Source organism: Accipiter gentilis, chromosome 31 (assembly GCF_929443795.1).
Source record: "Accipiter gentilis chromosome 31, bAccGen1.1, whole genome shotgun sequence".
NCBI classification, from domain to species: Eukaryota; Metazoa; Chordata; class Aves; order Accipitriformes; family Accipitridae; genus Astur; species Astur gentilis.
The window spans coordinates 2,771,865-2,797,587 of NC_064910.1; the positions used below are offsets into that span (position 1 = coordinate 2,771,865).

General features: G+C 39.3%; 1 protein-coding gene across 1 annotated transcript in view; it reads left to right on the forward strand.

The window, feature by feature from the left end:
- Window positions 1–39: 39 nt before the first annotated feature.
- Window positions 40–25,723, forward strand: part of CUL4A (cullin 4A) — a 36,803-nt gene continuing 11,119 nt past the window's right edge. The window contains exons 1-13 of the mRNA XM_049834225.1: window positions 40–368; window positions 842–957; window positions 5,534–5,637; window positions 7,836–7,905; window positions 9,695–9,768; window positions 11,265–11,427; window positions 13,946–14,035; window positions 15,421–15,503; window positions 18,661–18,728; window positions 19,261–19,379; window positions 21,965–22,157; window positions 23,597–23,701; window positions 25,461–25,571. Of these exons, the coding sequence (XP_049690182.1) occupies window positions 179–368; window positions 842–957; window positions 5,534–5,637; window positions 7,836–7,905; window positions 9,695–9,768; window positions 11,265–11,427; window positions 13,946–14,035; window positions 15,421–15,503; window positions 18,661–18,728; window positions 19,261–19,379; window positions 21,965–22,157; window positions 23,597–23,701; window positions 25,461–25,571 (1,486 nt within the window). The 5' untranslated portion in view covers window positions 40–178. The remainder of the gene's footprint in view (window positions 369–841; window positions 958–5,533; window positions 5,638–7,835; window positions 7,906–9,694; window positions 9,769–11,264; window positions 11,428–13,945; window positions 14,036–15,420; window positions 15,504–18,660; window positions 18,729–19,260; window positions 19,380–21,964; window positions 22,158–23,596; window positions 23,702–25,460; window positions 25,572–25,723) is intronic.

A 25,723-nucleotide genomic window follows, 5' to 3' on the forward strand; every position in this document is an offset into this window, starting at 1 on the left:
CGGTGGTTGTGGGCGGTGTCGGACGGCGAGCCGGGGATTCCCGGTGGGAAGGGTGGAGGGCGGGCCGGCTGTGGTTGTCTCCCGGCCCGGTGACGGCGGGGAGGGCCGGGAGGAGGCGGGGACCGGCCGTGCCCAGCCCAGCGCCTTACCCCGGCCGGACACGGCGCCCGGGGCGGAGATGGCGGACGAGCCCCAGAAGAAGCCGCACTTGTCGGCCTTAGTGGGGCACACCAACGGGCTCACCAAACCCGCCTCGCTGGCCGCTGCCGCCACTGCCCGCGCCGGGGGAGGAGGAGGAGGAGGAGGAGGAGGAGGAGGAGGAAGCACAACCGCCTCCTCCAAGAAACTCGTGATCAAGAACTTCAGAGGTGGGTGCGGGGCGGGCCGGGCCCCCTCTGCCCCCGCAGGTGCCACCGGCCCCGGCCCCGACCCTTGTTTACCCGCCCGCTCCTTCCCCGCAGGCAGGGTGGGTCGGTGGGGTTTTTTTGGAGGGGGGACACACACACACGACGGCTCCGCCGCCTTATCTGGGCTGAGGAGAGCCTGCCGGCGGGCTGATAACCCTCCCCGTCGCGGTTTTTGGGGCTTGACCGGGACAGGCTGGGGGGGGGCAGGACTGCCTCCCTTATAGGCGAGCGGGCAGAAAGCCACCTTAGTGTCAAAAGTAATTAGCGGGGTGGGGGGTGCCGGGGTCAAACGCAGCGAGCGAAGGTCTCGTCGCCCCCCCCTCCCGGGGTTTGGGGGGGTGTTCGTTACCTTCTCCGTGTGCCAAACCGGAGGGAGCGGTGCGGAGGTCCCGTTTGGGCGGCCGGTTTCCAAGCGCCCCTGTCTTCTTTCGCAGAAAGACCCAAACTGCCGGATAATTACACTCGGGACACCTGGCAGAAACTTCATGAGGCGGTGGGAGCCATACAGAGTAGCGTTTCTATTAAATACAACCTTGAAGAGCTCTACCAGGTAAGGCGCGTAGGGTTGGGTTGGTTTTTTTGGTTTTTTTTTCTTCGGTGTAACAGAAGGAAAATTAACTGCTTTGGGACCTTCACAGAGCGACACGTGGAATATCATGCGATTTGATTGCTTAAAAGCTGATTATATTTTCTGAACTGTTTGCTCCACACTCTGTTTCCAGTCAAGTTTGCGGTTTTATCTGTCAGTTCTTGGAGACCTACCAGGATCTGGGCCCATGAAAAAGCAGTTTATGTTGGGAGACACAGAAAGCTGTGCCTGGGCACGGCTGAGATTTAAGTCGCGGTCTCTTTTAGTACAGTGCCCACTCGAGATGCTGGAAACGGGACGTTCCTCTCGCTGGGTGATGCAGATACGTATTTTATGATGATTTCTCTTTTCTACATGCCGTGGTCTCTTGTGTTGAAATATTTGTTGTTATGAGATAATAACAATTAGGCTTCAGCATCAATACCCTGTGGGGAATTAAAAAAAGAATCTTGGTTGAGCAAGCAACAAACTGTCAGTTTACCTGCGTTTCAGGTTACTGTTACGTTTTCATAACAACCGGGATCTTAGTTTTTTTTATTAAAAAGGTGAAAAAGTATTTCTGGGACATCTGGGCTACTGGAGCAGGGGCTAGGGAGGGTAAGAGAGAAATACTCATGAGCCGTTTCTCTCTACTTTCTGCATTTACATATGGTTTAGTTCTATGTTATTTTAAACATATGTGCTTTGAGGTAGCTAACTGAAGCTGTAACTTTCTACAGTGATCATGTTGTAAAAAATTACTGATGCGCTAAGTTGTGCTACATAGCTTAAGTTAGTTACGAGTTTTCTGTGGGTGCAGGTGTTTGAGCTGCAGATGTGGATCTCATTGCCAGATCGGGACTTAAGACTTTATTATATGCTCACCTAAAATTTTCTACATGTTCAGTTGAGGTGGGTTTGATGTTGTCTGCGAAGTGCAGCCTGTGAGGGAGGGGAAAGCCAGCAGTCCATATTGGGGCCACACTCAAGAAAATAGGGATGAATTTGAGAGCTGACTGTACTTGTCCCTGTGATTAGTTAGGGTATACAATATCTGGGTCTAAAATGGCCGATTATGTAAATGCATATTGACTTAATAAAATTTATTCCCTTTAAAGAGATTAACTTGACTGTGATACATGCATCTCTTAATACTCGCAGGTTTGCAGAGTTTGAATTATATAATATATTTCATGGTTTTAAACTCAGCATCTGAAAAATCCTGCTTTTTCATGCCTAGCAAAAAAAAAACCCAAAAAACCAAACCAAAACCAACCCTCACAGATGCTTCGAGCGTTACCTAACTTGTTTTCAGAGGCTCAGAAATGAGATTATAGTAACACGGCTATGAAATCGCCCGGGTACAGACTTGACTTTTGGCAGAAGAGGAGGAGAGAGATTTCAGATCAACTCTGAAGGGAGACTGTACTTCTTGCTTTTTTCTGTTTGCCTGCTTATTTGCAAAGACTGCGCAAGGCCAGTCCAATAATCTGTAAGGTGGCGGTGCAAATCAGCGAGATTTCTGCACGGTGGGTGGTGGCGGTCAGCGTGCCTGCGCGCGGATAGGTACGTACGCTCCTGCCAAAGGAATAAAAGATGAAGTTCAGCATCTGTCAGAAACCTGATCTGTACTTACAGATCGTTTTAGCTGCCTGTTGGTGAGCACCAAGTCATCCACAGGAGAAAATTCATCTGTATGCATCAGTTTTTACTATCGGGGCTCCCCCCCCCCCCCGAGTCTTTATCTGACGTTATGGGAGGAAGTGAGAGGCCTAGTAGAGTTCAGGGCTGGTGTACCAGCCTGCCTTTGAACTTTCTGATTTATTTATTCAATTTGGCACGGTGGCGGAGGAAAAACTGAAGAACAATGACAAGGCTTTGTGGGAAGCCCGAAGGATACTCCTTTCCAGGCTTTAGAGGCAGTGTGGGATCAGGCACGAAGGTGCTTGGCAGAGACCTAGTCAGTGAGCAGTGGGAGGGTGGCAGCCAATTTTTTTTGCGACTAAAATAGAAATGATGTCTGGGATTGGTGGTAGATTGCACAGATTTTGATAGAAGGAGCTTATACTTGATGGGATGGAGAAAGTGGGGCAGTGCAAAGAATTGCCAAGTGAGGAGCGAGTGAGAAAAATAATGGAAAAAGAAAATTCCCTTTGCAGCAAGGTCCTAAATAACCTGAAATGGGGCAGCGCTGCCCTTCTGGAGGACATAGAGTAGGACGGTGTAGTAATGAAGGAAAAAAAAATGATGGAGAGTCCTGACCAGATTTTTATTTGGATGGATGGATAGGAAGGCCAGCTAGCTATGTCTTAGAAAACACAACAAACTGTCCGCAAAATGATTATGTGTGAATACGGTTTGTTGCAGCTGTCATTTTACTTACCTGGTTTAAAACCAGATGAAAAACATAATACAGGCACTGTGTGATAGTTTTGTTTGCTTTCTTTAATATTGTATCAAAATTGAGGAAGCCATAGTTGGTGTACATTTAAATAAGATGACATCAGGTAGGTTAGAATTATGCCATGGGGAGATCTCTGGGAAGCAGATTCACTTTGTGTTTTGGAAGACAAACTCTTCAGGATGTTAGAACCTATAGAGGAAATAATACAAGCAGCAGCAATAATTTGTGTGCTATATGTTAAAACAGAAGACTCTGCTCAAAACAAGCTATTAAAAGGTTGATTTGAAGCAGAACTTTTACGAGGTTTGTGTAGGTGAAGAGTCTAAAACTGTTGTCTTTCTCGTATCCTTGTACATGTGATAATTACTGTAGCTTTTTTCCAAACTAATTGTGTGCAAGATAATAAAAGTCAAATGAGATTTCTTCAGAAAGAGAGGGAGCAAAAATTCTGAATGAAACAAAAGGTGAAAAAGGAGGAAATTACTTGGATTTCATGCCCCACCGCCTGCAAAAAAAGCAGAAACAGCTAGTAGAGGTGTCACTGAGGCGATACAGCTGCAGTCTGAAATACACTTTAAGCCAAGCACTGTTGCCCAAGGAAGCAGCCCTGCTTTCCCCCTCACGTCCCTCTCTGCCCACGCACTTGCTAGCCTGTGTGTTTGGGGGATCTTAAACTGAAACGGGGTGAAGAACATTTACTAACACTTTGACAAAGAGGTACATGCTGGCTTTAGGTACCATAACGTTTCATATTACAAAGAAGTAAGATACACCAGAAAAAGTAAAGTTTGGGGAAAACTGAGTAAAGACCAAGCACTGGATAATACTGAAATTTTGTCCAAGTTCATTGATGCTATCAGTAAATTTATCAACAAAATGTGACACTATAAATCCTCTGGAGCAAAGAACGTTCTTGGGTCAGTTTTAGTTGCCCAGGTGAAATAGTGCTTTAAATCTTAGGCAGTGCTCTCTGCAGTATCACCTCATAGCACGAAGGCAGTTGAGGTGAAGTTCAAGACAGCTGGATTTTTCGTTCTGAAAATCATGTCTAACTCCTTCGGATGATTTTGTATGAACCACTGAATGGCCAAAAATACTTGCTGTAAACTTTACAGTTCTCACAGAACATTTGGCTGTCTTCATGGTGATTCATTTCAGATGCTGTGGTCTATTAATAAAATAATTTATTGAAATACAGCACACAAGTTAAAATAAAGTGTGCCTGGAACAAAGTCTAAATATAGGCAGTGGTATCAAGCAAGGCTACATTTTCTCTCTGGCATTTTCATTGAGTTTCTTGTGAGGAAAAAATGTTAGTGTAAGACAGCGTAATTACTGAATAGCTGAACAGCAGTATTCTACAGATGGCCAGAGCTGTCTCAGTGTAGTCTGGGTCAGCTGTGTAACAACTCGATTTACATTAATGTAGTGACCACAAGAATGTTTGGTTTGGGGCAGAATCGGTTGTCTTAGTCAGCTCTGGATAAATACTCAGCTAAATCCTGTGAGGTCCCAATAAATCATTTCAAGTCTTTATTTAACAGTTAATGTGGGGGTTTTGTCGGGTTTTTTATTATTATTATCTTTTCCCCTCAGTTTACATACCTTAGGATGAGTGTGTCAATCAGTGGAAACACTTGGAAAGAAATGTTAATAAAATGACAGGAAAGCAGCTGTGTTCATTTGCCATTTAGAAATAGTAGTTGAAATGTATACCTGAAAGTTATTAAGAAATGCAAATATTTGGTATGATTGTGTTTCCCCCAAAAAAGTGCATGTGCGCTTGCGCTGGAGGATGCACAAAATGAACCTACAGAAGAGTTCTGCTGCCAAGCAGTATTCAAGTGGGGGCAAATTCTAGTAATGTTTAACAGCACATCTGAAATATGACCCAGGTGGTGATGGTGGACCTTGTTTGTACACGAAATCCAGCAGTATAAGAAGGGACCAAAATCAGAAAGGAATCATGAAGTCTTAATTTTTCTACATAGTTCAGATAATTTCATTTTGATGTTTTGTTTTTGTGCACAGCTTGAACAGATAATGCTGATTTTTTTTTTTTTCTCTTTGTTGTTGGCCTTGATTATGCAAGCACAAAAATTTGAGGTGTTTTTTTTCTTTTTATCTCATTCATAATCTTTTTTTGGTTTTTAGGCTGTTGAAAATCTCTGTTCTTACAAAGTCTCTGCTACACTGTACAAACAGCTGCGACAAGTCTGTGAAGATCATGTGAAAGCACAAATCCTTCAATTCAGAGAATATCCTTTTCTCATGCACAGAAATGGTTAGAATGGTTAGTTTAAATCATTATTTTTTAAAACAACACTTTGTAAAAATTACACCCATAATTGCCAATGTGTTAAAGAGGTTCCTTGACCACTTATATTTTCAAATCAGGCATAAGCAACTTTAGCCATCTGGGTGAATAATTTTTGTGTACCAATAAGTAGCATGCTAATAACAGTTTACTTACGATTTTAATAGGAATGCAAATGTTACACCTAATTTAGAAAATTTCAATAGCACTATGAGATTTAACAGCAGGTATGGATTTGTATGGCAGGTGAGTAGTGGAGATGCTTACAGTAGCAATAGCTTAAAAATAAAAAAAACCACTGCAGTAATTTTCAACAACAGTGTCTTCTGTAAAAGAATTCTCAAGCATAAAGTACACCTGTTTGACCAAAAATAACTACTGGCCAGCAGCTATGTGTCACGGAGGCATTCAACAAGCCTTTTAGGTATCTTCTGTGTACCTTGGGACATTCTTGGGAGAGAGCTCTAAGTTCAGGAGATCACTTGGCTGTCTTGGGACGCACAGAAACTTGAAGTTTTATGGTGAATTTCCCCATAGTTTTCTGAAGTTACATTGCCGGGCTTTTCTTCTGGCTGAACTGGTCACAGAAGTAAGTGCCTGTAGATCTTCTCTGGACACCTGTGTGGAGCCACCGCTATTTTCTGAATCCCATTGTGCTTTGCATGCTGAGACCATGCTTTATGTAATAGTTACCTTTTGTGTAACAGCCTAGGGGTTGCACTTGCTTGGGCAGTAAGATAAATAGAGTGTACACCCGCCTAGCTGTCCCCACGTTCCTGGGGAATGCCTGAGCAAGCAGGTGCTGGAGAGTGCTATGCTTAATGGCACTGTTTCCCATGTCTCTATGTATTTTATTAGCAGAAAATGGTAGATTATTATAGAAAGAAGCAAGGGACTTGGGCCCAGAAAGAATCTTCTTTCCACGTGAATGCCTTAAATGTGCTTTGGGTTGTGACTTTCAGATTCTCAGTTCACTGCATTCCCCCAGGTAGGTGCCTACACTCCTAAAGAAGATCCCAAGTATCTCTTCTTTCTTGCCCCCCCACCCCCCGCCCCATTATCTATCTAAGTCCCAACATGGTTTCGGGTTGTGTGGTGTTGTGGTTTTTTTTCTAGTCCCAGGTTAAGAAGTCTGGCTTCTACATAGCATATAAGAAACATAGGTACATAAATCAGCACTGTGAATTCACCTCTTATATGGCAGCTGAATTTTTTGTTACATTTACTTTGATGCATTTAAATTCACATCTGACTAAAAGGTGCATTAGTCAGTGCAGTAGTCTCTTAAACATAACTGAACTCTGAGAACCAAATCTTACAGTCTGCTTTAAAGAAGAGTACAGTCAACTATTTTTTACGACCCTGCCTTTTCAGACTTCAGATGATCTTCTGAAGAGATGTTTTAAAACTTTGCTTTCTGCCTGCCCTCAGACAGAGCTGGTGGCTTGGAGAGTTGAGAATTTTATATTTTACAGGTGTACCACTTTATATCCCAAGGACGTGAGATCAGATTAATCAGATTTGGCCAGAAGGAGTTGGGATGATACTGTGCAGGAGAGGAAGGTAAAGCCACATTCGGATTTACTCATACAACACACAAGGATTCTGTTATTCATAAATAACAGTTGGATCTGTTGAGTAATGAAGAAAACTCTATAGTTTACTTAGGGAGACCTGGGGGTGTGTATGAAAAGAGTGGTATTTGGATTTGTTGAGGATTATTTAGAACTGTAACTGCTTTTAAGAGATTAGGGTCACTCGTGTTGTGCACAGCGTGAACTCATTAAACAAACAAAATAAACCTTTCTATCCCTCTCACCTCAGTTGGTGACAAGGTTGTTTTTGACACTGGTGGGATTTCTTGTTTAAATCTATATCAAAGTTATGCAGTACAGCCACTAGATGGTATTACTGAAGAGCAGTGAGTGTTATTCCTTGAAAATACAAGGGAGGCCTTTTGGAGAACTGCCAGCCCCTCCGCTGGGCAGGAGCTCCGCAATTAATGGTTTATCCCTGGGCAGTCACAGTAACATCGGAATATTCATGGAGCAGCTTTTGCTTAATGGCTAGCAAAGCTCATCTCCAGAATCTGTCCTCAAAAGATACTGGCAAGCTAGTTTTCCTTAATAGCTGCTGTACAGATTCACTGGATAGCCTTTTATTTTTAAAGAAGATAAATAAATGCTGGCAAGATCATTGCAGACAAATGGTAAGTTGAATGTTTGTTCAGAATACATATTCTTGAGGTGTGAAATCTGGCAAAAAGGAGTTTGTCATGGTTTTAACTTGGGACTGCGTTGCACCTCCTCCTCAATTTCAGCATTGCTTTTCACTTTCCCCTTTGCTAGCTGGGGGTGGTTTTGTTGTTGAAAACTTATGTTCTGTTGTGTTAACTCTGACTTTCATCGGTTTCATATGAAGTTGGAATATCACTCAGAAATATATTGACACCTGTTTTTCATGGGTGGAAAAAAAACCTAATCGGGCTATGCTGAAATTGTTTGCTGCTTGTAATTTTAAGTAATTGGAGAATCCACAATCTTTGTTTATAGCTAGCTCCAAGAGCTAGGTTAATTTGTGACTTTTTTTTTTTTTTTTTTTTTTTTTTTTTTTTTTTTGCAAAGCACAGGTGATTATCCTGACTATAGGGCTAAGAAACAGGGAGATTAAAGAACTGAAACTCCCTCTCTCTTTCTTTCTGCCCTTCTTGTCCTCTACTTCCATGATGAATTATGTTACAGAAAAAAATCCTCACACAGACACTCTGTGTGAATTGTCCCTTTGAGAATGCATCGTTATAATTTTACACCAGCATTCTACAATGAGTTTTCATTGCATTGTCACTTAGCTTTGGCTACAGATGCCCCAAATGGTTGAATTTCTATTTTTGTTCCTTGAATCCACCACTCTCCCCTCCCCTGTGGGGGATGGGCAGAGGTATGTGATTTTTATCTGAAATAAAAATGGAAAGCTTTATGGAAAATACTCAAAACAAATTCAACAGTCTGATGAACATAGAGTTCAAGTTTATTGCCTTGAAAATGTAATTGAACTGGACCTGTGTTTTTATAAAAAGGCTTCTACTATGAACTCTGTTGATTTTAATTACTTTTGAGTGGTGTTTTTTTCCCTCCTCAAACTTTTAGCAAGTGGCTTTCTTGCCCATGTGCTGAGTTAGCACTTGTGGTATTAAAGAAAAAAAAAATTCAGCCTCGCTGCTGTTTTGCTTTACTGTGCTTGGCTGAAACTATGTCAGCTTGAGAATTGCTTCAGAAGCAGTGAAATCTTTTAGGGGAGGAGTAGGTGGACAGCTGGGGATAGAAATCTCTGTAGCTGGCCTGGGGGTGAGTTAGTTACTGACATTCTGAGTTATGCTAATGCTAAACTGAAAGCTGGGCAGCCTTTTTATGAGCAAAGTTAAAAATGGATTTTGAATGTGGAAGAGTAATAAGCTAAAAAACTATCTCCCTCTCCCACTTTTTTAATTTAAAAAAAAGATAATGTGTTATTATGACTTCTTCCCCCTGTTAGAATTAAAGTATCTCTATTTTTCTCATGAATTTTGGCAGCTAACTTCTGTTATGAAAAGATCTGTTGCATAGCTTATTGCTGCCTCTGCTTAAAGCTGCTTTTTTTAAAAAAGCAAAAACCATGGCAGCATGCTATTTCAGGGTGTTTACTGAATGTCTCGGTGGTACTGCTTGAATGGCTTATGTATTTCCGTAGCAGTAAAATCATAACAGGCTAATAAAACTATTTAGTTAATGGTTACACATTTGAAAACCGGCTTGGATATACTTGGAAATACTGCTTAGTAATAGTATTAACACCAATAAATTACATGTCACTGGCTGTACAAGTCACCATAAGAGCTGAAAATACATACATCAGTAATTAAGGTGCATGTCTATGTGATGTAGTTTTTCAGAAATTGCTTTATAATTTAAAATACCACATGATGGTGAAGAGAAAAACATTTTCTTTTAATATATTTTCAGATCATGATCAGAAGCATTTTCTTATTTTTGGATCGTACATATGTACTTCAGAATTCAATGCTTCCTTCTATATGGTAGGTATCCATGTAAGTATTCCTCAGATCTTTGGAGTTTGAACATGCTGTTATATTTGCAAAAGTTGAAAATTAATTTTTCACATTATATTTGATCCATGTAACGGGTCTCTCAAATTTTGTGTTAACTTATGGAAGTACCCGTGTCAGCGTATGCATGTGTCATTTCCTCCTTCCCCAGGAATATTCAGTGTAAAGGAAGGGTAAAAGGCAAAAAAGGTCTGTGAACATACGCTTAAAAGTCAAGGCGTATATATATATATAGCTGTATTTGTCCCAGCCTGGCTGAGGCTGGCTGTGGGGAAGCTCCTCGGCCTGCTGCCTCTGGGCCCTCACTGCCGGCCCAGTGTTACCTCGAGCGCTCCTGCTTGTGGCAAAATTCAGCGCTCTGCTTCTTGCTCTGTTTTTTTGGAGTCAGTCAGATATCCTGACGAGGTGCAGATCATATTTCCAGCGCTGGCCTCTTGAGACCTGTGGCTCAGAGCGTTGAGAAGATGCCGCTGTACTTCCAGCATACCACGGCCACGATTTTGGGCGTTCTGTTTTTAAGCATCCCTCCTGAGGGACGTTGTATATCACCGCCCAAGCAAACCAACCCAGGCTTTGCCGAAAATTTCTGGTATCGTTACTCCATCTAAAGCAAAAAAATAGGTGAAGTACTGAAGTAAGAGCGTACCTTTTCCCTGCCTGGCTGGCTTCTGTGCTCTCAGGAGTCCCTCAGGCTGTCTGAGGAACCCGACATTCCTCCTCCTGCCCCTCGCTTGTTCTGTGGACATCTTTTTCTTCCCGACCTCTGCAGTAGTTTTTCCTCCAACTCTTTGTCTCAGGCTTCCTTTTACTAAAAGTTGTTGAAGAGGTTTGTTCATGCTTTGTGTCTTTTTTTCCTCATACTGGGAAAATTCCCTTTATTGAAATCCTGATGCATATGAAGAAGTGGAGGTAACAAGTTTTATCTAAGATTCCTCTGTTTTCCTTGGTCGAGCCCATGTTTAATAATTGGCTGCTTCATGGCATAGAAGCATTGTTCCTTGTCCTCTCAGAATGAAACAAGAATCTGACACAGGTGATAATAAGGTCCTAAACATACAGAGAATTCATGCTTTTGAGCAAAAGTTATAAATTACATATAGATTGACTGATCCAGGGAATCTTATGTACATGTGCAGATATTTCACCATTTTTTCTAATGGTAATTTTTTTTAATAAACAGAGAATATTATAGTCTATTACGTGAAATACAGACAGGCTGGTCGCAGTTCTCAGCTGAAGTGTGTGCATCTGGTAGCATGTGGCCTGGTATTTTAACGATGATTCTTCTTACAATTTTCTTAGTGGACAGTGTCAAAAAGCTTATATATACCATTAATACATTCTCTTTTTTTATAATATATATATACACTATATATATTTTGTATGTATTTACTTTTCTCAAACTGAGATACAGCTTTTTGAAAAGAATCAACGGTGTGATTTATTAATTTTCAATATTCTCACAGGGATATGGGGCTGGAGTTATTTAGAAATCACGTCATTAGTGACAAGCAAGTTCAAAACAAGACTATTGATGGAATCCTCCTGCTAATCGAACGAGAACGAAATGGTGAAGCTGTGGACAGAAGTTTGCTGCGGAGTTTGTTGAGCATGCTGTCTGATCTGCAGGTGAGTACAGCAAACTTTACTGATAATGGCTATGTTTAGAAACAGTTTGGACTTTTCTAATTCGTGTGTTGGACAGAAATAATTATATTCTTCTAGACAATGTGCTTCAAAATCTAGCTATGAGACTGATAAGATTGCCTCTTCTTTACCCAATGTGCAATCTTTTATTCTCTGTTCTTAAATGAGACCTCTTTGCCTGTTTTCCTTAGCAGAGGTAGTGGCTTGCAGACTCTTAAATAATAGATTTGCAAGTCTTTTAGTATGTGCACTGTTTTGTCTGTCTTAATCACTCATTTTTTAATCCTAGTGCCAATTAAATGTAGGAACAAAAAAAAGACCACCTCTGTCACTGTAAAAAGGTGTCACTTTTTGGAGGCCAAATCCTGGGTCTGTATCACAAAAACATCATTGTATCGGCAACTTCTTAGCAAAGATGTCAAGGGTAGAATGGGATGCAAAGTTAAGGCCAAGGTTTTCAAATAGATAAGGTCAATCTGTAACTTACTGGAACTTTCCATTAGCATACTAAGTAACCAAATAGACTAAAAAATGCTGTGCGTCTGACTTTGACATCGTTGTCCTCCAGTTGACATTGCAGCCTTATGTGATGTGCAATAAATCTTCGGAGCTGTCTCTCATTCTTGAAAACTGTTGAGGCTGCTCCGTTCCCAAGTGGTATACAGCATTACAGAACTGGCTGAAGGTTTAAAAAAGAGTTCAAAGAGGAGGACTGCATAAAATAGCCCTTTTTGGTCAGGCAGCTTACCTGCTTTTCTGCCTTTTGTGTTAAGGCTCCTGACCTTCATCTGTAACTTTCTGTAGTGTACCAGAAAAATTAATAAGTAATTATTCTGTTCAAGAGAAGGCAAACTTCTGTCAATGATTTTTCTGATCACATAACGTGGAGGTGCAGATCTGATTTGTGTGCTTTTTCCCCCTTTTTTCCCCATTGTTGTGTGCCAGGCTTCTCTAACTGCATCAGCTTTTTCTAGGTATTGACTTTTTAACATTTATTATTTTTTAGCAAAGTACTCTCCTAACTAAAGATAAACATTCCCCTTTATTTGATCCTTCTTATGGAATTGGATTTAAGTCTGCATTCTTCTTCATTGGCTCAAAAGTGTAGTTTTCTTTTTTCACCAGGGAAACTAACCTAGTCTAATCTGTTCTTTTATAATGTCTGTCACTTCATTGAGATAGAGATGTGCTCGTAATCCTGTAATTATATGCCAGGATCTCTACTTCTACCTCTTTCAACAGACGTTATCTTCTGGAGAAAGATTAATTAATTAAGCAAATCTTATATTTAATTTGAACAATTAATCTCCTACTCATTCCTGATTTTTAGGCAATTATGCAATTGAGGCCCAGCTGCTGAAAGTTGATTCCTCCTTGCATAAATCCTATTCTATAGCTGTTTCCTATTGTAGAGCTTTACACATGTTTTATGCAGAAAATAGTTCCATATACTGTTATGTTAATGTTTTCCCACTTACCCTGAAGGAAAGCAAGGTAAGAAATGAAATCTAGTATTTGATTCTGTTGAACATGGAGCTAGTGTAAAGAGAAGGCTGAAACAGTGAGTTGATGTCTACTTGTGATGCTGCATTAGTGAACTATTATGCTCTGAACGCTTGTCAAGCCAGAGGTTTCATATTTAAGTCTGCATTGAAAAAAAATAAATCAAGCTTTTAGAAGTCCTTAAGACAAAAAAAATGGTCAGAATGTAATGAGTTTACAGCTCTGCTGTATGTTTTGGAATAAATATTTTCTTCTATTCTTCCATCGCACTCAAGGAACCTTTCCTTTTTCTTTTCACTAACTGTCCCTCTGTCTACATGTTGTTCCTGACCTACCTTCTCCAGACTGTTTTAACTATTTTATGTAGTTGTCCTTTCTAACTTGTCTCCTGTCTATACTAAACCACTAATCGTTATGCAAAATTTTTCAATGTCTGTGATTGTCGTTGGTGCCCTTTTTTACACACCTTATTCCTTCCTTGGAGAAAGAGACTTCACCTTATTTGGTATAATTCATTTTTCCTGGGCCACTGAGATAAACCTGGCAGATCTGAAGGTGCATTACTGAGCATATTATTATTCTGTTGATGGGAATTATCTGTTTTGTGCCAATGTTCCACTAGTTGGAAGTATTTTATTAATTTTTTGCCACAGAAATATCAGTGGGAGCCTTGAGCTCAGGTAGATTGGATGTCATTGCTGTGCTGTGATGGTGGGTACTGGTGTTGGGCTGTATGCCTTAGACAGAAGTCTGTCAATTTATACGATACGAGTACTGATGGCTGAAACATGCTATTGCTGCACTGGGAAGTCAGCTCTGATCTCAGTCTTTCTAAAACCAGTGGGCACAGAACTTCTGTGTTAATGTAGTGTTACTCTGACACTTCTCGTAACTGTGTGCATTCTTGAGATTTTACTTGCCCTCTATGCCTGACACCCAAAATATGCTACCCTTACTGGCAGCTTAATGTAAGTAACTAAATTAATTTCTTGAGCAGGTTTACAAGGAATCATTTGAACAGAGGTTTCTGGAGGAGACAAATTGCTTATATGCTGCAGAAGGCCAAAGATTAATGCAAGAAAGAGAGGTAGGTGCGTGCTGTAGATGATTGCTTTTATGTTAGTTTTATCTGCTGTGGGATTACATGAGAACTTGTGGCAGTGACATGGTGTATTAATGTTCAGTGAAATTCACTGGTACCCAAGTACGCATGTACGCATTCATGTGTTTTGATGTGAACCATGGTGTTCTATCAAAGGGAAGAGCAGGCTCCAGATTGCCTTGGTGCTTGAAATATATAATTAAGGGTGGAGAAACCCAGTGACATTTTGTGTAGCGAAAGTCACACTACCAGAAAGTAATTTTCACATAAAGCTTAAAGGTGTGCCATCAATATTATTTTTGCCCAAGAGCTGTAAAATATCCAGTGGCATCATTTTACTATGTGGTTAATACGCAAGTAAACCGTTTACTTTTTTACTATTTTATTGCATTTATTTTGCTGTTTTGTTTCTTTTCCTTATTAAATAGACTTAAGAACATTTTTGTTTTCTGCCTTCCTGAGATAAAATTATGCTTTGCAGTGGGCAGCCTGCAGATGTGGTTATGCCTGAAAATGTGTGCATTTCTTGGTGGTCTAAAATCCAGCTGACTACCTTTATTTTAATTCCATTTTAACATGGAGTCACTACGCCTGTTTGCATTGCACTGAGGTGAATCCTTGTGTCCAGTTCTGCTCTATTCACCTCATTCCCTGGCGTTCCACTGGGACCTGAGGTGAAATGCTTTGACACAAATTTTGAGACCAACAGTCTTACTGCTTTTATATGCCTAGTGGAAAGCTGTGGAAAAACACAAAAGGAGTAAGGCGCTAACTTAAACAGTATATACATGTACATACTTAACGCATATGCACATAATGCATACGCTTATATGTATCTACATACATATACATGCATATACATGTACATGCATGTGTATGTTTGTGTATACATGTACATGTATATGCATGTATGCATAACTGGTTTGATCATTTGAAGCCTGAGTTTCATACCTGTGGCTTAGTATGTGCTAAATGTGTTAACTCTCCATAGGGACATATACTCCACTGGACAAACTGCCATTGAAATAATAGAACTATATAGTTCACACCAACTGAAAATCTGCTCCATGATTCTTTAAGGGCTAGCTTAGCTCAGAAGGCTTTTGAGAAAAAATTAACTTCCTCTGAAAAATTCTTAGATTTCTGTTTTTTCTCTTCCTTTCTGTCAGGTGCAGTTATAATACTTTTAATACAAAGTAACATTGATTAATAAAAATATAGATTATGTAGTACATAACAACATTCTGGTGGAATAGTCCTTTCCAATTCATATTCTCTTTAAATTTGTAGTTTAAGATAATTGTCATGGAACAAGATTATCTGCCTTTCATACCTCTGTAGATGAACTTGACATTCGCTTGTCTCACTAGGTCCCAGAATACCTTCACCATGTTAATAAACGTTTGGAAGAAGAAGGAGACAGAGTAATAACATATTTAGACCACAGCACACAGTGAGTACAAATGTCATTCTTGGTATAAGTCAAGCATCCCTCATAAACAGTGTGATTATGTGTGGTTGTCGAGACACACAGATTATTTCTGCATTATCTTACAGATATTATCTTCTTGACAGTGCTTGTGATACAGCTTGGTTTTTTTAAGACTTCATTTTTATCAAAACTGATTTCTTTAAAATCAAAATATTCTTTGAGTAAGAAGGGAGAAATTTGTCCAGAAAGATTTATAGGTGTATACTGAAGTTAACAAAACATTATGTAAGAACTCAAATTTGCGTTATTGAAGTAGCAGCTGATTTCACTCATTCATGTACTAATAACAACAGTGACCACAAATCCCTTGAGGGAAAGAAAGACTCATTAGGCAAAAAAAGAAAAGGTTAAATTATGGTGTAGGATAGAGGACATGAACACCACTCATGAACAGTCCAGGATGTGAACTTAACAGTAGATCAGCTTTGGTGCATCTGCTGCCAATGTATTGTGCAAGGTAGTTTGTCCTTTTTTTTACTCAGGTGTTGAGTAATATGTGTGTTTTGCTGGGGTAAGAGTGTGCATTCAGGAAGTACTGCAGAGTCACTGACACGCTATAAATCCATATATAATTTGTCCTGCAGTAAGCTGTTGGGGGTTTTTTTGTTTGTTTGTTTTTTAAATAAAGAACATAACGGTTAATAAAGAACATAACAATTTATTTTATTTTTTAGTTTTCTGGGTGATGTATTGGCATTTCATTGGGTGTTAAAAGGATAACTGAATAAAAATGATCTCTTTAACTTAGTATTTTCTTCAGATGTATTTTATATATATATATTCACACACAAATGGGTTGCGTGTCATGGTACGTATTTGAACCTAAATCTTCTTCCTGTAAATGCTGATTGCAGGGTGACTAGCTTTTTCTGGCAAAATCACTCACACTAAAATATATGGAACTGTTTCTATGTATGAAGTTAAAGCGTATATATATTTCTTTGCTGTTTAAGTTAAAAAATAGGTTGATATCATTACATTTTCTGTCTAGATATACATCAAGTCCTTGCTTTGAATCTTGTCGTTAGTTAAAGGCTTAGAAACCTACTTTTAGAAGGCTTTGCACTAATTTCCTTTCTTTGCATTAAGAAACAGCAGTTATTAAAATTAGTGCCCTTGAGTTGTCCTCAGGTCACACTGTCTCTCCGCGTGTGCATGAAAAGAGCAGGAAGGATGTTAAATTTAGTTACTGGGTTTGATCTTGAGATGGGAATGATACTTCCAGGACAAAACCATCATGGGAAACTCCATTCAAAATACTTCAAACCGGATTTGTGCAACAGATGGGGAGTGTGGCGTTGCAGCCCGTAGAGGGATTTATTCAGCCCATCAGTACGTGCCTTTCTGGGCAGCTGACCAGAATAAGCACATCTCCTGGCCTGTCAGTAGATGACCGAGGTAGATGACTTTGAGGCCATGCAGGAGGTACCTTCAGGCTCATTCATTAGCTAGCAGTCAAGATAAATACTCGTCCTGTCTGCTCGTCAGGAAATAGTGCTCTGCCACTCAGTCTCAAGCAGATGAATTGTCCTTACTTCCCCTGTAGGCAGAATAGGTCTTCCAGGGCAAAGGATGGCATTTTATACAACCTTGACTCCTTCTCTTTTTGGACACAGTCAGCAGCTGTAGGTAGCAGTATTTGGAAATTTTGGGGAATTTGGAAGTGACCATAAAAATGACCATATGTGTTAAGACCAAGGGTCTGTCTAACTGGTATTTCATCTTTGCTTATGACGACTGAAAGGAAAAAATAAAGTAAGTATATGTGATGCCCCGAAACTCTCCTAGTGTCTGCCTGTTTTCAGCTTAGGGAATTTTCTGAACCTGATGTGGTTTGTCTGTTTGGATCTCTTTCAAACACTTGCACTGTCTCCCTGGGATTCACATAAGCTTGTCCATCTGTGCCAGCCTTTGGCAAAGTGTTCCACCGGTGCAGTAGCCACCACGTGATAAATTGATTCCTTTTGTTTGACTCTGGCTCCCAGTACCATCACTAATGACTCCAGTTCTTGCACTGGAAGGCAAAGTGATCAGTCAGTTCCCTTCCACCTTTTCCCTCCCTGCCAGTGCACTGTATCCCTGCTAAGTCATCTCTTTCCCAGAAAGAAGAGTGCTAACGCATAGAGTTCTTTCTCTTGTAGTTGCTGCTGCATACTTTGATCATCCCTGTTCCCTTCTCTGAACCTTTCCAAGTTCTAATTTAATCTTTTTGAGATGAAGGGACTAAAACTGTGTATTGCACGGAGGTCAGGCGAGTCATTGATGGGCTGTTTCAGGAAAGGTGTTTTAGCAAAGGTAGGGACGTAAAGTGGATGCTGCTACATAAAAGGCTTCCATCAATCCAAGTTGAGCACCTCCCTGCTAGAAAATCTAAATTAAGGGTGTTTTATAAAACTTAGAAAGAAATGGTTGGTCTTTTGGTGTCATATTGTAAGCAGCGGTAGAAGTTGAAACGTTGAAATAATCCCTTAGCACTTCAGGCATTTCTTTCTTCTTTTAGCCTATAAAGGAAAACTTGCCATTATTTTTAATTCCTGTCTAAAGTGAATGTATCAAACAAATATTTCACTAATAGTAAAAAGTAGGGAAAATTCAAGGACAAATTTAAAATATTTTGCAAATTTGAGTCTTGTGGTTCTAGCTCAATTTATGCTTATGTAGGTGCATAACACAGTTAGATGAAAAGTTTCAGTTTTGAACATCACCAGCATGTATTGTGTTGTTTTGGAGTTCAAACTGTTGGAAAGTTTTGTTTTGTTTTGTCATTTTGTGTTGTTTTGTTTGCTTGTTTCCAAAAAAACATCAATATGACTTTTTTTCCAGAAACATCTTTGTATTGATTTTTGGTATCTGAGCTTCTCTATTCTACTGTGTAAGAACTTGCATTTTAGTATTGAAGCCTGAATTTCTTTTTTAATTATATACATGCTTTATTTTCTTTCTTGACTTACATCACATGTGACATTTTTGTCTTAATTTGTACCCTCTCTTTTAAGTAGAAAATTGTTGATTTTTTTTTAATTATTATTATAGTGTAAGTTATTCACAAATACACTGTGACAGGAGGCAATTCCCTTATACGGTAATACTTCTAATGTACTTCTCTTGCCTTATTTAGGAAACCACTGATTGCTTGTGTGGAGAAACAGCTGCTAGGAGAACACTTATCAGCTATTTTGCAAAAAGGTAATTTTTTTTTAATTAATGTAATATCTGATAACAGATTCTCATACTCTGCAATAACTATAAACTGTACAGTTTAGGAATTTAAGGAGGTATATTAGCCATGGGGAAAACTTCCACAGATAGAGAAAGCCATCCCTATGACTGTTACACCCACTGTGACAAGTAAATTGTATATGTGGAAACAAATATCTCAAATATAATTCCATATTTGTAAAGGTTGCTAAAAAAACCCTGAGCACTGCTCATAAATATTCTGCAAAAGGCAGAACACCTTGTTGGGAAAGTACTTCAGCTGAAATAGTTTTAAAATATTATACCATAAGTCATTTCACCCAGTTTAAACAAGGGGACATGTTAACCCTGAACGTATTGCTTACTTTCAGAAATTTAGTCTTAAAAAGTTCATCTTTTTTAAGCACACCGGAGGGTCTTGTCTTTTGATGTATTTCATAGAGATTCTTCTAATATATTTCTAACTGTATTTGTGCAATTGTATTCAAATTTGCTTGCTCTTCTAATTTAATTTTTTTAGGACTTGATAACCTGCTCGATGAAAATAGAATATCAGATTTGACCCAGACATACCAGCTGTTCAGCCGGGTAAAAGGTGGGCAGCAGATCCTTTTGCAACATTGGAGTGAATACATCAAGGTATTTCAAAGATCTCTTAACTAACGTCAAAATTTATGCTGTTACCATGTATTTCTTCTATGAAAACCAAGAATAATATGTAGGTGTATGCATCATAATTCTGTTTTAAGCAAATACGGGGAGGGATGTTAATGCTTTCTCCCCAGTAACAGTCACATGATGAGAAACAGCAACACCTAAGTTTTGGTTTTAAACTTCTACTTGGAAATTGCTTTCCTTGTAGGTTTGAACATTATACAAGAAGTTATTTTGTTTTGCTTTGCTCTTAAATAGAAGAACATGCACATGTGTTTAGAGTATGCTGGACTGTACTGTGTGTTGTGTTTTGCTACAAATATCCTCAACTGTTTACATACCTGCAAAATCCAGTGAAACATCAGAATGTAGCTGTTCTGCTGCAGGTTAGCAGTGTTACATGCAACCAACCTACAGCAATGCTGATGAACATTTAAGCTATTTGGAATGGAATACTCCTCTTGAAAATAATCCGTCATCAAAGTTGTGTTTCGATGCTTCAGGTTTGTTTTGCTAGGCATAATATGCATATAGTACGCTGCCCCAGAGAGCTTGCACTCTAGTGCTCTTGCAAGACGAAGGCAGGAGAGCTTCATAGAAGCGATTTCTCTCTGGAGTGGATAATTCCTGATGTGGTGCTTCTCCCCTGAATCGCCCATGGGTTCATCAGCCTTCAGGACTAAGTGCGCAACATCCATTCATTTTGGAGGTGCCTTTCCTGCACACCCACGTCTGGAGTTCGGTATCGTCCACTGCCAGCATGAGCCCACGGACGTGGGACTACGGTCCCCCCTCTGCCCCCCAGAACCGAGGTGGAGTTTGCTCCGCAGGGTGTCGTCCAACCCGTCGATCCGTAGGCAGCCGAGAAGGAACATCTTCCTTGCTCCCAGAACACACTCCTGAATTAACGCTTGCGCTGCCTGCCACTCCGTAGACCCTTTTGTGATCTGTTATAACACAGTACCTGGGCAAGGTCAGCTTTATGCCAGGTTTAGTGAGCTGAAGACGCTGACAGAAAAGTCTATGTGCTAGCCCAAGGAAAGAAGCAGGAGTTCGGGACAGGTAGGAAAATAAAGAAAAGAGGACCAGAACCTCTCCTTTCACAGCAGCAAGTTGTTAAGTTGGCTTATCATACCTTATGTCTCACAGAATCAGACCTTTTGTGGCTTTCTTTTTAAGGCATTTTTCTACAGACTCGAAAAGCTAGAAACCATTTTCTATAGTGTCAATGAATCTCCTCCTTTCAAGCATTCTGTATGACAGAACGTGTTGGAAGTGAGGCTTCAAGAACTTTTATCTTGTGAGCCAGTGTAAGAAGAAGCACAGAGAGCATGCCGGGTTACTGGGGTGAAAGTCTGTGATCTACTGTAGAAAACTTTTTATGATTTCGGAGGTGCCACTTAGCTTTCTTTTATCTCAGTTTGCCATTCGCAGAATGAGGGGAATGCCCTGCAATTTATGAACGTAACCGATAGAGACTGTGAGATGTCTAAATGCTGTGTTAATGAAGGGGAAATTGTGCGAAATGTAAGATATGATGGACTAGATGATCTTCAGAGGTCTCTTCCAACCCAAACCATTCTGCGATATACCTATTGAATCTAAGGACCTTGGGCAGCCTTGTGTTTGGCTTCACTCTGAATTCTTACTTGAGAAAAATCTCGATAAAAGATCACACTGGATAATTAGATACTGAAGTGGAAATTCTGAGATTTGAGGGGGATTTCTCCATCTCTCATTGACTGTTGTTGTGGCTAACGTACTTCAGGTGATGAAAATACATGGATTGAGTGCTATTTTGCTGTTTCTGTTCAGATGTTCCTCTTTCTCACCTTGGAAAACTGACCATTCTGTTTAGGGTGCTGATCAGTGTTACTAAGCAATTGTAAATAGTCTGATAGGTTAAAATCCTCCCTTACAGGATATTTTGGTTTACTAGACAAACAGTATTGTATCTCTGACTTTAAGATAATAAATGTAGGAACAAGAAAAGAAAGTCAAGTCTGTGGCTGCTTCTTGAAAATGGGAAAGTTTTGTTTTATTGCAAGTCAGCTAGGTTTTTTTGCTTTTAAGCCCTTGCTGAAAGAGAAATCTCAGAGTGATGAGCAGCAGTTGCATTTTTGCCACCAGTTCCATCAATAGAGCTCTGTAGTGGATTTAAGAAAAATAGTGCAAAGTTTTCCATTATGCTTAACATTTCTGAGGCAGCTGCCATATAATTTCTTTTATATGAATCATGTAGTTCTGTATCTAACTGTGAACTTGCACTTCATAGAGTCATGTCTACTGTGTATTTTTTTATTTATTGGTTTGGTTTTTGGTTTTTCTTTTAGCTTTTTGTCTTAAATGTATATAATCTTTAGATCAAACACTAATGTTTGAAATCCATTAATGTGTGTCTGGGTTTTTATTTTGAATTTCAATGCATCTCATTTTTTGAAAACTTGGAAGTCACATAAGTAGCTCTGTAAAAAAATTATTCTTTCTAATGATATAAGGGTAAATGTGTCTGTTGGGGGAGATAGGTAGCACTCTAAAGTATTTTATTATCAAAAGTGTTTGTTTTACAGAACTTTGGGACAACAATAGTGGTTAATCCTGAAAAAGACAAGGATATGGTGCAAGAGCTACTAGATTTTAAGGATAAAGTGGACCATATCATAGAAGTGTGCTTTCAGAAAAATGAAAAATTTATAAACTTGATGAAGGAGTCCTTTGAAACATTTATCAACAAGAGACCAAATAAGCCTGCAGAATTGATAGGTACACAAATATTTTTCTGTAAAATATTTTGAAAATCTATAGAGAGCATGATAAGATAATGCTGCTGAGTGTGCTAGTGCAATAGTGATGCAGTACGCATTCTGCTTTAGGAGACTCATTTTTGGGATACGAGGCAAAAGTTAACCTGGGAGCGTTGCGGGTTCAAAAAGCTTGGGTGTGCGGTTAGGTGTGTGCGCGGCGTCCTGACGGAGCATGCCAACTTCTGCTCTCCCTCCGCTCTGCTTCTTGCACGGTGCCTGGTGCTAACAGCTGCTCAGAGAGCGTAATGCTGATGCTACAAGTGGAGTACATGTTAGGGGGAAGAGTAGCTTTGGCAAAAAAAAAAAAAAAAAAAAAGGGAACTGTTTTCAGTTGTGGTAGTAGAGGAGTTCTTCGGATGTTACGGATCTCTCAGAGAGGACTAAGTACAGCCCATCTATCTGCCTTGAAGGCTGAAGTTGGGAGAACAATTTTAAAGCCTTCAGATACAAGGAGTTTTAATAGCAAAAAAAAATAATTATTACCTTGAAGGGGCACTAGTGCTCATTAAGGGGAAAAATAATAAAAACATCTTAAAAATACTGTTACTGGGTTTATCCCTGATCTGGCAAAAGCTGTTCTGACTGTTTTGCCTGCAGCAAAACTTGAGCTGTAGCATTTTACACCGGGAGAGGATACCACTCCTTCGTTGTTTGTTTTTCCTCTGTACGTTATTTTCCCTTTATTCACCTTATTTTGTGGCGTCCTTCTAAACCCAGCTTTATGTAGGACGAATTGCACAACCTGGTGATACAGGTTAAAGCCATGATACGGGCTGCTGTCGTTTGGGGATTGTGGTGTTTCAGCTCCTGCAGAGGTTTCCTTCTTACGCAGAAGGTTGTGTAAGGATACTAATGTGGCTTAATAAATACGTAGCTAAACTCATGGCTTAACCTTATTTCTGGCATTCTGAAGCTACTAACTTGAAAGCATTGCTTCTGTTTAAATTTTGGTACGCTCCTATGAAGGAGCATGAGGAACATGGTAAAGGTCTACAGAAATATAGTCTTTTTTGTGTTGTTTGTTTCTGTTTCTCATAAAATACATTCATATGCATTGTACACTTCAAAAACATTGTCTTTCAACAAGTAATGTGCTTGCTATGACTATTTAAACAAAATGTGGGAATTTCTAATGCATTATTTTTAATGATTATACTGTATTCATTTTCTTTCTTGGATGGTTCCTTTTTTGTGATATTTTTCCATTATGGCAGTTGTACAGTAGGGCTCTATCATTCCACTAAACCTAGGGATGGGAAAAGGGAAAATAGAAAATGTAACACTTGTATTTTAACATATAGTAATATTTAACTTATAGTAATATTTCAAGTGGGAGATGCTTAAGTTGGTTATTTTAGTTTTTTTTAAAAGCTGTTAAACTGTTTTATTTATTTGTAGCAAAATATGTGGATTCAAAGTTAAGAGCTGGTAATAAAGAAGCAACAGATGAAGAGCTGGAAAGAATCCTTGACAAAATCATGATCATATTTAGATTCATTCATGGTAAGAATAGCAGTTCACCGTTGATGCAATTAAAACTGTTTTTATTGCTACTAGCAGAACTGCATTCCTCTGAATGTAAGAAATCTTTTTTAGCATGAGTTTCTGCTCGACTTGGTCTTAAATTCAGTTTGCCTTACATCTGAAGGAGCACAATTAATACACGAGGGAGAACAAACTTGTTCTATGGAGATTGGCATGTTACAGACCTTTCACAGTCTGTGAGTGGAGACCTCAGAGTTAGAGCTGTTGGTGGAAGTTTTTTCACATAAATTAATCATATCTGTAACCACAACCTCTCCTCTAATGACAGAGAACAGAAAGGTTAGTGCAGATTTTCTTTTCCCTGCCCACCTCAGTATGTCGTAGGTGCAAAGTACGTGAAAACCCAGCAACTAATGACTTCTCTTTTCTCATCATGGCTGAGAATGAACATGGAGGATGACTCAGAATGATGGGAGAAAATGTTATTGCTGTGTTTTACTGCTTTTCAAATACACTTCCCTTTCATATGTCCCTATCTGAGCAAAACCCTTGAATGTGTTAGGAGAATATTTTTTTTTTTTTTTTGCTAGGTTGGATATCAGAAAAAAGTATGTGGTTGAGTCCAAGAGACACATGGTCACTATTTTGAGAGAAGTGGGACGTGCATCCCAGGCTGGGGTTGGAATAAGCAGGAACTACCTAATTCTGTATTAGTTTGTTCTGGAATCTGTGGGGTTCCTTCCTCATAAAATCCAAAACAAGTACGAATAATGGGAAAGCAGACAAGAAATCAGTCATAAAGTAATATAATTTGTATCATGATTTTTGTCAAATGCAGAGGGTATTGGATGGAGATGGTGAATGAAAAGAGTATCACTGGCAACTTGTCAGCCTAAGAGATTAATTTCTGTTAATCTGAAACTTTGACCAACTCTTTTAATATTTTTGGTAGTACTGAGCTAAAAGTGCAAATTTATTTTGAGCCATCTGGTGCTTAAGAGTCCTTTTAAGAGCAGATGATAATTAGTAGTTAGTTTCTGGGCATTGGGCTTTTTGATAGTATCTTGATGCTGCTTCATGAAAAAGCACTTCCCTAGAGGGTGGGATGGAGAAGGAAGAAGAGTATCGGAGGAATCGCTATTGGAAGGTGTTTGCAAGGAATTAGGAGGGGCTACTGTAGGCAGTGCAAGTAGTGCCTTGAGTTACACTGAATTTCTTCCTCTTAAAAGTGACACAACTTGCTGATATCTTCGCACTATCAATAGAAAAGGTTTGCGGAAGCTGTGGTTTAAGGTGTGAAAGTTTGTGGGTGCCTGTATGACTTCTTTATTTCAAAAGGTGATTGGCAAACCAAGTCAGAAGACTTCTGTCAATTTTTCTTCACCTTAGGCTTTTAAAGGATATTTCTTTAATACATAGGAACACTTTTTCTTTTTTTTTTTATTTTACTAAATCAGACCACTGAAGGGAGAGTGTTCTTCTGGAACCCAGAATAATTTAATGTGATTTGCAGCTGATCTAATGGGAAATAAAAAGGCAGCCCATGTTCCTGGGCAGAAAAAAAAAAAAAAGTAAAAATTTTGCAAAATAAGTTAAGAAAACAATTAAAATACAAAAAGAACAAGTTATCTAAATGTTTTTCTTCACTGTTGTGTAGTGAATATTGTTCTGATCAACATGTGATGAGAAACGCTTGTGTCACAAACCTGAAGTGCAATGACACAAGTAGAATGTATGATTTCAGTTGTATTTTATTTTTGTTTCCATTTCCATACAGGTAAAGATGTGTTTGAGGCTTTTTATAAGAAAGACTTGGCCAAAAGACTGCTGGTTGGAAAAAGTGCATCAGTAGATGCTGAGAAGTCCATGTTGTCAAAGCTTAAACATGGTAAGCGCTTTCAGATGTGTTAAATTTTTAATACTTTTTGGCATGTAAATTGGAATACTTATTTTCTCACACTTTAAGAAGTGACAACCCAGATCTTAAGTAATAGCTAGCATATCACAGCTTTCATTGTGCTCAGCGAGAACTATTGGGGT